Here is a 14,614-nt window from a genome sequence, read left to right on the forward strand (position 1 = left end):
CATCCGGGCCTGGGACTTCTGGGCTTTCAGAGGTGTGATATCAAACCTCATCAGGGATTGAGGGTATGCCGAATTGACGGAAACATGTACATAATACGTTCCAACAATTGGACGCTGATGGTCAGATGGAGAGGTAATATACATTCCCCCATGACTGACTGTCACAAGTTGGAGATGAACGGGGCGATTATAACTGGTACATGTTGATGCATTTGTGAAAGGCTGTGAGAGTTTGCTTGCTCGAACAGATTGCAGCCCCCTGTTCCCATTTCGCACACTCGTATGCGAGGGATTCAAGCTCCGTGATATGTCAGTGGAGCTCTCCTGGGCACGACCCCCCTGATGTACAAGGAGATGTTGCACACGTACAAATATGAGGTTCATAGGCAAACATGTCTCATACATGAGGTGTGGCTCATACATATGGCGAAGCTATATAGACGGTGGCGCAACGCAGTAGTCCCAGTTCAGACGTCAACAGGTCTGAATAGCAACATATCTGGTGTACTCACTCGAACAGCCTCCGTGTTGTTCCAGTCGGTCATGCTCGCAGAAAAGGTATTCTCACAGTTAACGCCAAGAGAGTAAAGAAGGAGCACGTCCATCAGATAGTGGTTTCTCTATCCAATTTGACCTTACTCGGACAAGGGTCAATAAGCGAACTAAGGGGCAACTGAAGACCTCCCAAGGAGGCGGTGTCTTGCTACCCAAGGATATACTCATCTCCATGGTTGTTGGATCTTCCTCTCAGCCTGTAAATGACCCGCAGTCAGATACATAACTTTCCACTTAGACACACCCAAACCAAAGTAATATGATTTTTCCAAGACTCCAAGTTGCAAGTTGAAACGGATAAGTCGATCCTTTGGGACTGGTCTGATGAAGGGAATGAGTGTCAGAGTAAACCATGACGACATAGCAGAATGTCGCATTCCCTATCCGCCCGCACGCATGTGAGAAGGCCCTTTTGAGTACGACTACAACTTTCATATTCACAGCTGACAATCCAGTGATCGATACCTCCACACACCCAGTCGTTGCCCAAAACGATGTCCGACACATATTCTGGCGCTCCATCGGAGCTAAATCTAGTCAACCCCGAACCATTAGTCAACGTCACAATCACGACCCATGATCATAAGACCGGAACCCCTGTTACCCTCGGAACTCTCCGGGCTTACCCCTTCCGTACCCCAACAACCCCGCAAACGATGGGTAGGTGTCATGCCTTGGCGGTCTACGATGGGAATACCGATCAGGTCTATACGACCGTACAAGCTGACAGGCCAGGGGGTCAATCGAGCGTGTCGACAGCCATCATAAACGATGGAAAAGCAGAACTTGACGATCTTACCTTCAAAGTAAAAAGGACCATTCGCGGAAGCATGGAGGTAAACGTGAATACGAGTTCTGACAGCGGGACGAGGGATAGCTCAGCCGCACTTCGTACACCGTCAAGCGCTGGAAATTTCTGGCGGAATTTTCGAGAAAGATATCGATCTTGCGGTGATGATAAGGACATTCAAGGTCGTTGATACTGTTTTAGGATACGGGGTAGTGCACGGATCAAGTTTGCATATCTCGGCGGTCCATATTGACAAAATGAAAAGTCTGAATCAACGTGAGTGATGTGTCACGAGGACAGGACCAACAATTAGAGTAGATATGTGGCACCTTTAATCGTCGCCCTTACTCCTGGGGATGAGCAGCGAGGTTTCCGTATCCTTCTGTAAGCACAGTGCCTAAGCCCAATGCCAGCTAGTCACTAGAACCTTCTAAAATGAGGAAGATTCTGTTACGGAATGATCTTCGGTTTTGCGGACAGAAGTCCAGCCCAGTCGATTGTCCCACTAAGCTCATCATTTGTATCTTCAGCAGAAACCGTAATCCTTTGTGAGAAACTTCGAGGATGAAGGGCTTCGTGGTATAAAGGATGAGCGTCATAAGCGTTATTTGCGTTTCACTCGACTTTCAGAAGCCATATCCCCCTCAGCAAGTCAACAATTTAAAAATCTAACATTGTTCCTCAAAAAGGTTCCTGATATTTCAGACTTGATTTTGCTCACTCGACCTCTCGGCCCTAGAAAGCTCGCACTATGGTCGATTCAGGAACAACCTTCAGCAGTGGGAACGTGACAGCAGATAATCGACCAAGAGTTCACGTGACCATCACCCCCCACAATTGCTCGCCCAGCAGATCACAAGACCCTTACACTTATGTCTTGTACCGATAGCGACAACTCCTCAATTACCACTCCAGATGGTTGTACCGTCACGGCTCGCAGCGATCGCGACAGGCCATACTACTGGGTAAACACTGATATAAACCCACCAAGAACTGACACCTTTAGGCATGGAAGTTCATGTCCAATCTCGTTTACCATCGAAACGAGATGGAGTGGCGATCTTTCCGCCCCGCCCAAATCTCGTTCCGAATTGATCGTGGAGAGACTTCGAAGGGGCTGTTGCGGTGGTGAGGCGGACGATGACATTTGAGGAACGTTTAAGGAAAATGCACATCAGTCAGTAATAGATGGATCTTCGGAGGATAGGAGGTAGTAGCCGTGGATGCAGTAAATCCCGCGAAGGAGTACGAAATCATTCCCCTATTGTGTGTGTGTGGTACTCTTGATGAAAATGAATGTCCTCAGAACGGACATGGTGATACAGTGTATTTCACACACACCATAAATTCGTTCACAATCTTCAGAACCCTTGTATATACTTCGCAAGTCTCAAAACAAGGACAATTGTTCAGACCTTCATATCTCCACATCTGCGGCATCCAGAGCACCGCTAGGCCCTAGATAGTCTGAGTTTGCAAAGTTCTTAGACTTTAGACCTGAGCCTTCGGGGAACTTTACACGGTATGAACCCATAGAGTTTGGTTGAGGTGAGTGGTGCCGATAATTCCAACAACTCTTCGGGGAATGCAGAGTGAACATACATGCTCTGCTATCCAAGGTATATAGATCACACATGTTTGTGTGCCATCTATAAGTTACAGGATCAATTGAGTTGGATATGGGACTTGACGACTGTACGCGCTTCAATCCACGCGATGTATATCGAATGTGCCCTCACAGTCTTCTAGAGACAGGCGTGAGCACGATAATAGTCTCTGGTCCTCCGAGCTTCGCTGTAGATGACGTTGCACCCCAACAATCACGATGTTCCGTTCGTCCTGTGTATGGACTTGAGTACAATTTCAGGATCAATGTGAGAGTGCGCAAGACCGGGTCACTCTCAGAGACTGACAACTTCTCGCAGATTGAAGTCCAGCGGAAGGCAGAGGCATTGCTTTCCTGGACTCACAGACAATTGTCAGTCTGGGAGTAGGAAGAAGGGGATAGGCAGGTCGCCTTCACAATGAGTGTGTCACGGCCGTAACTCGACATCGTACGTACCAACCCTCAATGAAGCGAGACAAGAAGACAAAGATGGAGGGATGAGGCAGGCAGGCGTACTTGCTCATTCGGCAAAAGACAAAAAACGGACGCATAAAGAAATATTTCGAGGCTCGCTTGGAGGAAGAGTCCAAGTCTCGCCAAGAACCGAGTTCGCTTGAAGAACATATAAGAGTATGAACTTCATGAGTTAGAGTCTGAAGACGTGTGATTTAATACGAAGGAGTGCATCAAAGACCAAACCGTTTCTGACTCTTCAAGGTTCATGTGAGACGTATATTCTCTGACCTGCATAATCAAAATGATCTGGCTAACGCTATAGACAGTATACAACTTAAAGTCGTAAACTACAAAGCTATTATACGGTGATTGATTAACTAACCACGACCTTCTCCTTCAGATCCCACAGTATCAACTTCCCATTATCGCCCGTCCTAATCTCAAACTCTCTTCTCTTGTTCATATATATCCCATGCACCCTCAGCACTTCCCCTGAGTTGATAGCCCTGTTTTCAACCAGATCATCAATCTCCTCATTCTCTATCTGCTCGTCCAGCCTTTTTGCTTCCGCAGGGTCTAAGGGATTCAAGTGATCTTCGGTAGGCTGCTTCCCACCCTTCGTGTCGGATACTGCTTTCGTCTTTGTAGATGATTCACCAACACTGTCTTTCGATTCAGACGATTTGGCTTTATCGTCTTTGTACGCTTTGTGTATCGATCGAAGTAGCGTAGCGGCGCGATGTCGCACGTCTGATGAGAGCGTTGGTGAGGCGATGATAGTTGCGACTGTCTCATGTGTTGGAATCAGCTCAAGCAGTTGTTTGTAAGGATACATAGTCCGAGAAGTGGGTGCGAATGCAGAAGTGACGAGACTACTCACCCTCCCTTTGTAGTGCTGACAGTCCGCCCATCTCTGCTGATAGCTTGTCGATGGCTCTTGGAAGTGCCATGGATGCTGGATGGTAAGAAGATCAGCTCCACTGTACAATCTTCAAATTTGCAGAGACCCCTGTTGTATCAGGATGTGGTGATAGGTACGGATGTAAAGCACATAACATGCTCAGACACTTTACTTACAGACTTTAGCGATAGTACCAGAATTGGTGACTAATGCTCCCTTTGTCACAGTCAACCCCTTAGCTAAATACCCTCCAGCTACAGAAGCAGCGGCAATCTGCAAACAATTCTCCGATGTTAGCTTGACATGTGCGAAGAACGCCGACGGAAGCTGGACTCACCCCTTCCAAAGCAATCGCTTCAGGTATCAAAGCCGCACCGGCCGTTGCAGCTACCGCTCCTACCGCTATAGACAACAACGCTATGGTAGCTGCTGATTTGAGGATTGAATATCTTGATTTTTTGGTTCCGTCATCTACTAGAGCCTATCCGGGACACAAGATTCCTCAGTAAACTCCATCGAGGGTCTTTTGTGGAATGTCCTTCTCGGAAGCTTTCAGGGAGGACTCACTTCCAGTGTGAACCATACCTTTCCGGGCTGTTCGAATGACCATCAAATTAGCAGTGCATCAATGCGATGCAAAGTCGATGATGCTCACCCTGAACTTTATCGTCTGGCCAGGCCCAACAGTATTTTCGAAATGAAGCGCGGTTACTTGCTTCAAGCATATATTGAGGGGATGAGCGGTGTTGTTTGTGACTCGACAGGAAGGCATATCGGGTGGCGAGATACCAAATTGTCGAATAGGAATAGCTTGTGGGTGATTCGACTCCTGTTTGTGTTATGTAGCCTGCTAGGTCTCCTTGATTCTTGATGATATGAACGACAGATGACAATGAGATGCCAAAAAACAAACCCATCCAAAGTGTTACAGGTTGTTGCAGTGACGTCTTTTGTATCCGGACGACCTCCACTTTCATCTCACAGCATTGATCATCGCCACGTGGTGATTTGATATGTCTCTCTTTGCGATCTTGGTGTTACTGTATGAGATCATCATCACACAGTCATACAGTCATACAGTCATACAGTCATACAAGGTGGGCCCACTTTTCATTCACATTTTATCTCATTCAGTCAGTCCATGTCATTTCATCACTTAGCAACAATTACATTTGTATATAGCATCAATTAAAATAGATGACATAGATAACATAGAATCACATCGTATATCGATCTTTGGATACTCAAACATAATATTGATTTATCGCAAGGAAACATAATATCGTACAACTCCCCCACACACAACAATGGTCCCACCACCAACCCGATCACCAGTGACGGGCAACCCCGTCCCACCGTACTACATCCATTCCGACACCCTCAACTTTAGAGACGTACATGGTCGATCCCTCATACTGCGAGGAGTCAACCTATCAGGATCAGCCAAAAACCCCAACGGACAGCCATCGCATATCAGAGAGAACTTCTGGGAAGCAGCAGAAGCGGGTAAAGGAGATTTTATGAATAACCCGTTAAACTTGGAAGATGGTTCTGCGGATATACATCTTGCTAGACTAAGGGCATGGGGGTATAACATGTTGAGATACGTTTTCACGTGGGAAAGCTTAGAGCACAAGGGACCAAAACAGTATGATTACGAGTATATGGATTATATAATACGGGTGTTGAAGAAATGTAAGGAGTGGGGGTTTAGGGTGTTTATGGACCCTCATCAGGATGTGGTAAGTTATCTTCCATTGCAATAAGTCACTCATTCAATAAGGCCATATGTGTTTGTGTCTCTCGAGTACTTGTCCTCTCTCCTGATGACTAGGCGAGCCCCCTTCGCGCCCCATCGCATCTTTGTCATCCTGCTCCGTTTCCAACGGATCGCCTACGGTGTCTCCGGTGTCTGCGAAGCTAATATACTATACATCGCAGTGGTCCCGATTCACCGGCGGATCAGGCGCACCTTTATGGACTCTCTACGCATGCGGTATCGACCCCTACGGCCTCACACCCACCGCATCAGCATACATCCATTGTGAATGGCCCAACGCCGAGAATCCCAAACCTGAAGAATTCCCAGCAATGATATGGGGAACCAACTATACTCATCTGGCAAATCAGACAATCTGGACACTCTTCTTCGCGGGTAAGACGTTCGCACCGAAGTGTATAATCGACGGCAAGAATATACAAGATTACTTGCAAGATCACTTCATCGATGCTGTAGGAACACTGGCGAAGAAAATCGCTGAAGAAGCTTCAGATCTGCTGGATGAATGTATAATAGGATGGGATAGTGTGAACGAGCCTGGAGAGGGTCTTATAGGGCATCACGATCTATCGAAGATACCTGATGAACAGCAGTTGAAGAAAGGTCCTACACCTACTCCCATTGAAGGTATGAGATTGGGTGAAGGTCAACCTCAGCAAGTCCAGATTTGGAATTTTGGTGCGATGGGTCCGTACAGAGGAGGCCATGAGTTGATTGATCCGAAGGGCAAGAAGCTGTGGTTGAGCAAGGAAGATGATGAGACGAGAGGAGGTGGGAAATGGGGTTGGACGAGGGGTGATAGTTGGGAGATGGGCAAGTGCAGTGAGTGGTGCCATCCCCAAGACCTAACATTCCATCGATTGCAGCACGATGCTGATTGTCGCTTGTGATGCTACCAGTCTGGGCCCAACACGGCGTATGGGACCCCTCGACAGGCGACCTCCTCCAACCCAATTACTTCGTCACTCCTCCCGGCGACTCAGACCCAACGCACGAAGTAGAATTCGTAGCTGATTTCTGGTCGTTGCACTGGTTGTCTTACTCCTCCCGAATCAGAATCCATCATCCCGAATCTATCCACTTCATCCAAGCCCCCGTACTGAAACAACCCCCCAAATTACCTAAATCGTCCCTCAAGGATCGAGCGTGCTCGTCCCCCCATTTCTACGACGGGCTGACACTGATGACGAAACATTGGAATTGGTTTAATGCCGATGCGATAGGAGTGATAAGGAAGAAATACTGGTCGATTGTCCAGGCTGTTCGTGTTGGTGAACAGAACATTAGGAATATGGTGCAAGGTGAATTGGGGGTTTTGAAGCAGGATACAGTGGATGTGTTGGGGACTTATCCTACGTTGATTGGGGAAATTGGTATACCTTATGATATGGTAAGCTTTCGGTTTCATTGATCATTCAAAACGTGGTACGCACAAAAGCTGACGATTGCCGGCGTTGCGTAGGACGGCAAGAAGGCTTATGGGTATGTGGATGGAGGACGAGGCGAAGGTGATTACTCGAGTCAACAGAGGGCATTGGACTGCTCGATGAACGCTTGTGATGGACCTAATTGCCTGAACTATACCATTTGGACATATGTTCCTGATCATTGTCACGAGTGGAGCGATAACTGGTGAGTTCCGCTCTTGACCCATTTTCCCCGACTTCCTTGACCCGCCTTCACCTACTTCGGATCAAACATTGGATCAGAGCTAATATAGTATTGTTATGACGCAGGAATGGCGAAGACCTTTCACTCTGGAGCAAAGATGACATCCCCCGCGAGACATTCCATGACGAGACTAAATCTTCTCCAGTAATCAACTCATCTCTCTCCATTCCCACATCATCTTCAACAACCCTAGCTGCCTCTCGATCAACCACACCCAAGATTCCCTTTACTCCCGAATCGATCTTATCAGGAGATGTACCCTCTTCCCTCATTTTAGATGGATCAAGAGCCGTCTCAGCTTTCTGTCGACCTTTCCCCATGAAAACGGTTGGTATACCCGATCGAATCGATTTTGACATTGCTACTACAGTTTTCAAGTACGTGGTAAGGGTCAATTCCGCCGATGTGGCCAGCAACGAAATTGCTACGGAGATCTTCGTGCCATATGTACATTACGCTTCAACCTTGGGTGTAGACGATATCAGTCTTGCTGGAGGGGACAACTCGAGACTATCATCAAGGAACTCATCGAGAGTCGACCTGATTAATGGAGATGATCAAAATCAAGATAAGAAGAACGGTACTTCCACCGTCCGATCTGTGAACCCCTCTGTAAGAGGGAAAGACGAGATCAACCTCGAATTGGATATCGACGTGAAAATCACTCATGGGAGGTTTGAGCTGAATGGCCAGAAGTTGACTTGGTACTATGATGTACCCTGCAAGCAGAATGGGGACGTAGAGCAGAAATATGAGATTCAGATCAAACGGAATGGTGGGGCACTAAGGAAGGATGTGGGATATGTCCAACAGGGTAGTTGGTTTGATGTATGTCCTAGTGGTTGTACTATCGCTTAACGTCGTTCTCCTTATCCCTTTTTTTCCTTTGAAATACCCCTTTGTCGTTTCGCTTCTGTGCATCTTGATGTATGTTCTTTTCAACTGGGTTTGGATTGTATTACTCGCATTTGTGTGTATGAATTGAATGGATGACACGATGTTGATGATTTGCTTTGCGAATAGGTCATGCGTGAGATCCAGAGATTATCGGGTGGCCTGGGTATATAGTTTGAAATGGGGTATTATCCAGTGAACACTGTCAAGAATCGATCATGAACGATTGATTGTAGATCTAAGCATAGTAGAACCAAGGAAAGAGTCAGATGCAGTGAAGTATGAAAGCATGCAGGCATTTAATTCAAGTAGAAGATAAATTAAGTTGGATACGTGAATCGGCATGTCAGCTAGTTAGTCATGAACGAGTTGGGTCATGCAGAGGGCTTTGCAGTACCAATGGTGTTCTCAAAAACCATGCACACAGCCAAAATGGGAATTGAGAAACGCATAAAGGGGTATGAGATTTTTGATAACCCGTCAGTCTATGGTGTTCTCCCCTGAGCGACGTGGCGAATCGAGAAACGCATTAAAATTTACATGGAAGTGGGGTCGAATTTGCTTGGCAGAAAATGTTTGAGAAGAGTATAGGCTGGACTGGTGGACCTGAGTCGCACGATGGCTATGATGTTCTTGCTTGATTGGTGTGTAGTAATTCCGAGGTGAGAGAAAGCCATCGGATTGACTAAAGTGGGTTAAGGCGGCGGTGGGATTCGACTCTATGCTGTTCTCGACTCAAAGCCCTGAACTTCGGATCGAGCTCTGACCTCCACTGAACGCGTCCACTTGAATGGAATTTGACATGTTTTCGAGAATCCATGATATATTGTTTACTTCTTTGTTCGACAGGATATTCATGATGTTACTATGACACTGCATCAACATGCGCGCAAGCATGTCCTTGTCAGTCTAGGTAGAATCAGAAGTGTGTCACGTCAGCTCCTATCCACTTCACTGGTGCAGTCGAATATTGTCCTTCGAAAAGTCCCTTTCATCATAAACCGTCAGTTCTCCCAAGCATTCTCTAGTCCGGCTTCGACACGACAGCATGATGCTTTATCGGAGGTCATCAAAGAACAGGAGGATCAACATGATGGGACATCTACGCCGGGATCAAGCGGTATCACCCTTCGCCCTTATCAAGCTCATGCCATCCAAGCTTGTCTTGAAGCTTTGTCAAGTGGTTTAACACGTATAGGAGTTAGCTCGCCGACGGGCAGTGGAAAGACAACGATGTTTATGCACCTTATACCGCTGGTCAAATCTTACAACTTATCGGAGAATCAGTGGGACTCTAGAGATGGAAGGGGGAAGACGTTGATAGTGGTTGGAAGTGTCGAATTAGCGAATCAATCTGAACTAGCTGCGAGGAGAATCCTCGGAAAGGATTGGACGGTAGAGGTCGAGCAGTCCAAGAGGACAGCTAGTGGGAGAGCCGATGTGTGAGTATCACTACTCAATGAATACTCTAGTTGAGACAGAACGGACTGGGTGCTTATGATTTATTTCTAGTACGATAGCAACATATCAGACCCTCAACAATCCCGATCGATTGGCCAAGTTCGATCCGAGGGAGTTCAAGCTAGTCATAGTGGATGAGGCTCATCACGCTGCTGCACATTCGTAAGTTTCGTCGTCTCATCACCTCCGCGATATAGATAGGAGTATTTAGTCTACATGATCCGGAATATTTGCATATCTGCTGACATTTGCGTGTTCTTAGTTACCTACGTCTCCTTCACTACTTCAACGCCCATGTCCAGCTCCCGAACTCCATCTTGCCTATTTCCAATCCTTCCTCCTCCGCATCGGAGCAGTTGAGCGTACCGATCATAGGCTTCTCAGCGACCTTCTCCAGACCAGATCAATTAGCCCTTAGTGCTGTATTTGAGAAAATAGTATTTCACCGTGATATATCAGAGATGCTGGAAGACGGATGGCTGTCACCTGCAAGATCGACTACTGTTCACGCAAAGCTGAATTTGGAGACGGTAGAAGAGAATGATCAAGGCGATTATAAGACCACTAGTTTGGCTAGTAGATTGAACACCCAGGAGATTCGAGATTTAGTGGTAGGGAGCTATCTACACAAAGCTTGTGGGTGTATTCCCGGTCCTTCATAAAACATTCCCTCAGTGCCGTGGTATCACTTGTTGCTGACGATACGAACCGCGATGAGCAGCCGAAAGACGATCAACCTTGATTTTCTGCGTGGATCTAAATCATGTAGCAGATCTAACGGACAGTTTCAGACAAGCTGGAATAGACGCTAGATCAATCTCGTCGTTGTCAAAATCCAACATCCGAAAACAAACTGTAGAAGCTTTTGGAAGAGGGGAATTCCCAGTCTTGATCAATTGCGAAGTTTTGACTGAAGGTGCCGATATACCTCAGGTAAGCACATGTGATAGATAGCCCTTCACCTCTACATCATATATGTATGACGCTGGTATTCACTTGTGGCTGCGATAGATCGATTGTATCATCCTGGCTAGACCAACAAAGAGCAGAAATCTCTTAGCTCAGATGGTACGTGCATCAGTTTCATCCGCAATAAAAGATGTTCAGCTGATGTGCCTATAGGTAGGAAGAGGATTACGATTATCTCCAGAAACGGGTAAAGAGGATTGTCACATCATCGATATCGTGGATAGTGTAAATAAAGCTGGAGGTATGCTTGTCTCCCCCGCACTATGGGGCTTATCGCATGAAGAGGAGGAAGAGCAAGAAGGAGCAAGAGGTGAGGGTCAGGTCGCACAACAGGAGGAATCTGGTATGTGTCGTAGGAATCTTTATTTGGGCATGACCAGACAACGCTGACTCGTCGGCTGTATATCAGCAGTCAACGCTCAGGGTGACTACAAAATCACATTCATCGATCAAGATGATCCGTTCCGTATAGCGGGTGATAGCAGGCCTATAATTGACAAAGCTAGTAGCAATGCATGGGTCGCTTGTGGAAAGGGCAAGTACATCCTAGAAGCTATGGGTAAGTGCCTGTTACCATCGCTTTGTCACCCCCTCTGCTGAGCTCCGTGATTTATAGGTAATGGATATCTCGCAATCGACCGATCTCCAGCCAACTCCCCAGCGAAATTCATAATCACCTATAGAAACGCGATTCCCGCTGAACTCGCTGGACCTAGGGGTCCAAGATCACCTTTCGGACGGGTGAAGACTGTTGGCCATGCAGATGAGCTGGAACGGGCTTTGCAGACTGGTGATAAGTACATCGAGAGAATTATGGGTAGAGATCTGTATCTGCAGTAAGTGTCCCAATTTGACTGCTGGGTTTTTGTGATTCACGGCTCATGTAAATGGTTTATATCTGGATGTAGATTATCGAAATACGCTTCGTGGCGACGAAAACCCGCTTCGGAAAAAGCTATCAAATTGCTCCTAAAGCTCAAAGGGGCTGATAATCCATCTTCACTGCTGGATGATTTAGGACAAGAGAGAGACATAGATTTTTATGGTAAAAAGATGAACGTGGGCAGTTTGACGGCAGGAGAAGTATCTAGTTGGTTATGCGCCGCTAGGCATGGTGCTAAGGTGAGTTTCGTGTTCTCAGCAACGAACGGATGCACACCGCATTCGATGGAGTATGAAGTGGAAATGCTGATGATGTTCTGATAGACTGCCAAGGCTGCTGAGGACAGAAAGATAGAACGAGCAATCGCTAAGAAGGTGGCCAAGGAAGACAAAGAAAAAGCTTTGAGACAGAGGAATCTGCCTCTACCATCTAGGCGATCATAGTTGTGTTACATTGACGGCGACTATCAAATACACAATACACAACATACCCAGCACGTCCATAAACCCAAACTTCGGCTGCAGTGTGCAAAATCGCTTTGCCCCGTCGAAAAATGCACTTTACATTTGCAAATCGACTACGAAGGCTTCATGCTTCGATTTCTATCGAGAAGCATAATCATCGAGGGCGATTCCATTGTCCTGCTTCTCGATGACTTTGCTCCCCGGCAGTGATCATGAAGAATTCTGGCGTCTGCCTCTTCTGATGCTGCAATTGTTCTTGTATGCATGCAACGGCATTTTTACAGGACAGTCGTTGCAGCATCTCCTCCATCAAAATTCATTGTGATTATTTGACTTCTTAAGAATCATTCGAGATTATTAATGCTCACAATGCACAGAGGTTACTTACAGCTTCTTGGCGAAAGGAGGGGTGGTTTAAGGCATGGTTTCGTATAACACAGTTAGTGTTTGATGGTCACCACTTAACACAGTCTTAGGATACAACAGACACCTCACCGCTCAAGAGGGACAGAAACCATCAAATTGATCAACTATCAAATCGTTTACAGCAGCTTTCGTGAATTCTTCACTTTTCTATTGCTAACATGTTGAACAGATCCATGTCTGTCCCTTCATGACCAGCCACCGATCACCACGCTGTGGTGGTCCTGATTAGTCACAATTCTCCACTGAGTATAATCGTGGTAAGAATCTGATATAAGAAGATGGTGTCTGGTCCAACACAGCACTCCCTTCACACACTCTCTTTGAATACAGCCGTATCAGGGGGAATCTTCAAGAGATTTTTGCCTTCTTGAATACAATCATCATGCGCCCTGTCGTATTGTTCGTCCTCTTTGCTTCTGTCGAAGTACGATTTTGTTCCAAGCTTCTTTTCCCACAGCTACAGTATTCAGATTCGCTCTCCACTCGTGTGTTGGAAACGCACATTATGGCTGAAGAAGGCGCCTTTTGAGCATGTTGTTCAAGTTCGTGATGCTATATGCTTCTCAAAGAATACCTAATCAGCATGTATAAAAGGCATTCATGCCCGAATGACCTGAACTACTCTCTTCGAACTCAATCCAACCTCACTTTCCTCCAACACCTTTGATTTTTATACCCCCACACTAGTTGAATAGCAATTTCGTGGGTTGCACTTCCCCTTGGTCAATGCTTTCCATTTTACCACCAGTCTGACACTTGTCGCAGCTACGACTACTCTCTTGACCAGCTCAGACGCATTCCCGAGATGGTAGAATACACTGATGCAGCAGGAAATTCCTCGTTTTAGTGAGTTACGTCCATTGGTACACCTCTCGAACATTTCGTAGTTCTGGTTGAGAATCTGACTATGCTTTTGCAATCAGTATTCTCGTTGCTATCTTCAACTTCAGAAACAAGAGGGCGTGTCAAGCTGTCCTCAATCCCATTGATCAAAATGGTAATTTCGTTACTTGTCAAAATGCCATTATGTGTCAAGTAGGAGAGAATACCGATACCAAGTGGCCGCAACTCTGTCTCAAGCGCAAGACGCTTTGTTCTGCCTGAGGCGTTGTGGTGATATCTGATGGATGGGTGTACAGATCGAGCTTATAGACAAAGTACCTATTATCACGTAGGTTACGAATATCTCCCGGAGGAGAGACAAAACAGAAGACTCGATATTGAATGGCACCGACCTGAGCATGCTCGAAACGCTTAGAATGCTATATTCTAAGTGAGTGGGTCTAATCTTTTTGATAGTGATATCTATCGGTAGCTGATTGGTATACTGTGAAATGCAGCCACAATCGTAAGCCTGATACATCACTAGACACTGTTTGGTGATATACACGGGTTGATTGAACTGGATCGTGAGGTATGAAAGGTCTGATCTGTGATTCTTGATTGTGTGTAAGAATGATCAATCTTGTACCCTTTGTGGATATGGCGATGCATGTGTGTATGCGGATTCGATTTTGATTATACCTTGCGGATTTGTGTCATGCTACTCCGCACAATATATGTCATTTGAGAGATCAAGAAGACTCTCACTCAATCACGCAATCCGCCACAAACGTTCACCCAATCTGATGGACTGTGTACAAACATTTTGAGGCCTTGATCTCTCGACATGGCCATCCGGCATCACGCAACCCTATGTTTGCTGAATCAAGTGGGTCCATGCATCTGGCATATCGTTCAAAGGAGGGGTCACGAGCA

General features: G+C 46.3%; 3 protein-coding genes across 3 annotated transcripts; 2 read left to right on the forward strand and 1 right to left on the reverse strand.

Annotated features, from left to right (window-relative positions):
- Positions 1-3,780: 3,780 nt before the first annotated feature.
- I302_101875 (uncharacterized protein) lies at positions 3,781-5,080 on the reverse strand (the record flags this gene model as incomplete). The annotated part of the gene is made up of 6 exons (XM_019187255.1): positions 3,781-4,193; positions 4,288-4,362; positions 4,485-4,581; positions 4,646-4,789; positions 4,876-4,902; positions 4,964-5,080. 6 exons carry the CDS (start codon positions 5,078-5,080, stop codon positions 3,781-3,783), a joined length of 873 nt encoding a protein of 290 aa, XP_019050133.1.
- Positions 5,081-5,615: 535 nt separating this feature from the next.
- Positions 5,616-8,617, forward strand: I302_101876 (uncharacterized protein; the record flags this gene model as incomplete). Its single annotated transcript, XM_019187256.1, has 5 exons — positions 5,616-6,050; positions 6,250-6,910; positions 6,988-7,478; positions 7,551-7,720; positions 7,825-8,617. 5 exons carry the CDS (start codon positions 5,616-5,618, stop codon positions 8,615-8,617), a joined length of 2,550 nt encoding a protein of 849 aa, XP_019050134.1.
- Positions 8,618-9,520: 903 nt separating this feature from the next.
- Positions 9,521-12,409, forward strand: I302_101877 (uncharacterized protein; the record flags this gene model as incomplete). The annotated part of the gene is made up of 10 exons (XM_065869377.1): positions 9,521-10,095; positions 10,166-10,276; positions 10,377-10,750; positions 10,836-11,047; positions 11,126-11,182; positions 11,237-11,426; positions 11,493-11,642; positions 11,700-11,919; positions 11,992-12,205; positions 12,290-12,409. 10 exons carry the CDS (start codon positions 9,521-9,523, stop codon positions 12,407-12,409), a joined length of 2,223 nt encoding a protein of 740 aa, XP_065725449.1.
- Positions 12,410-14,614: the final 2,205 nt, after the last annotated feature.

Source organism: Kwoniella bestiolae, chromosome 1 (assembly GCF_000512585.2).
Source record: "Kwoniella bestiolae CBS 10118 chromosome 1, complete sequence".
Lineage (NCBI taxonomy): Eukaryota > Fungi > Basidiomycota > Tremellomycetes > Tremellales > Cryptococcaceae > Kwoniella > Kwoniella bestiolae.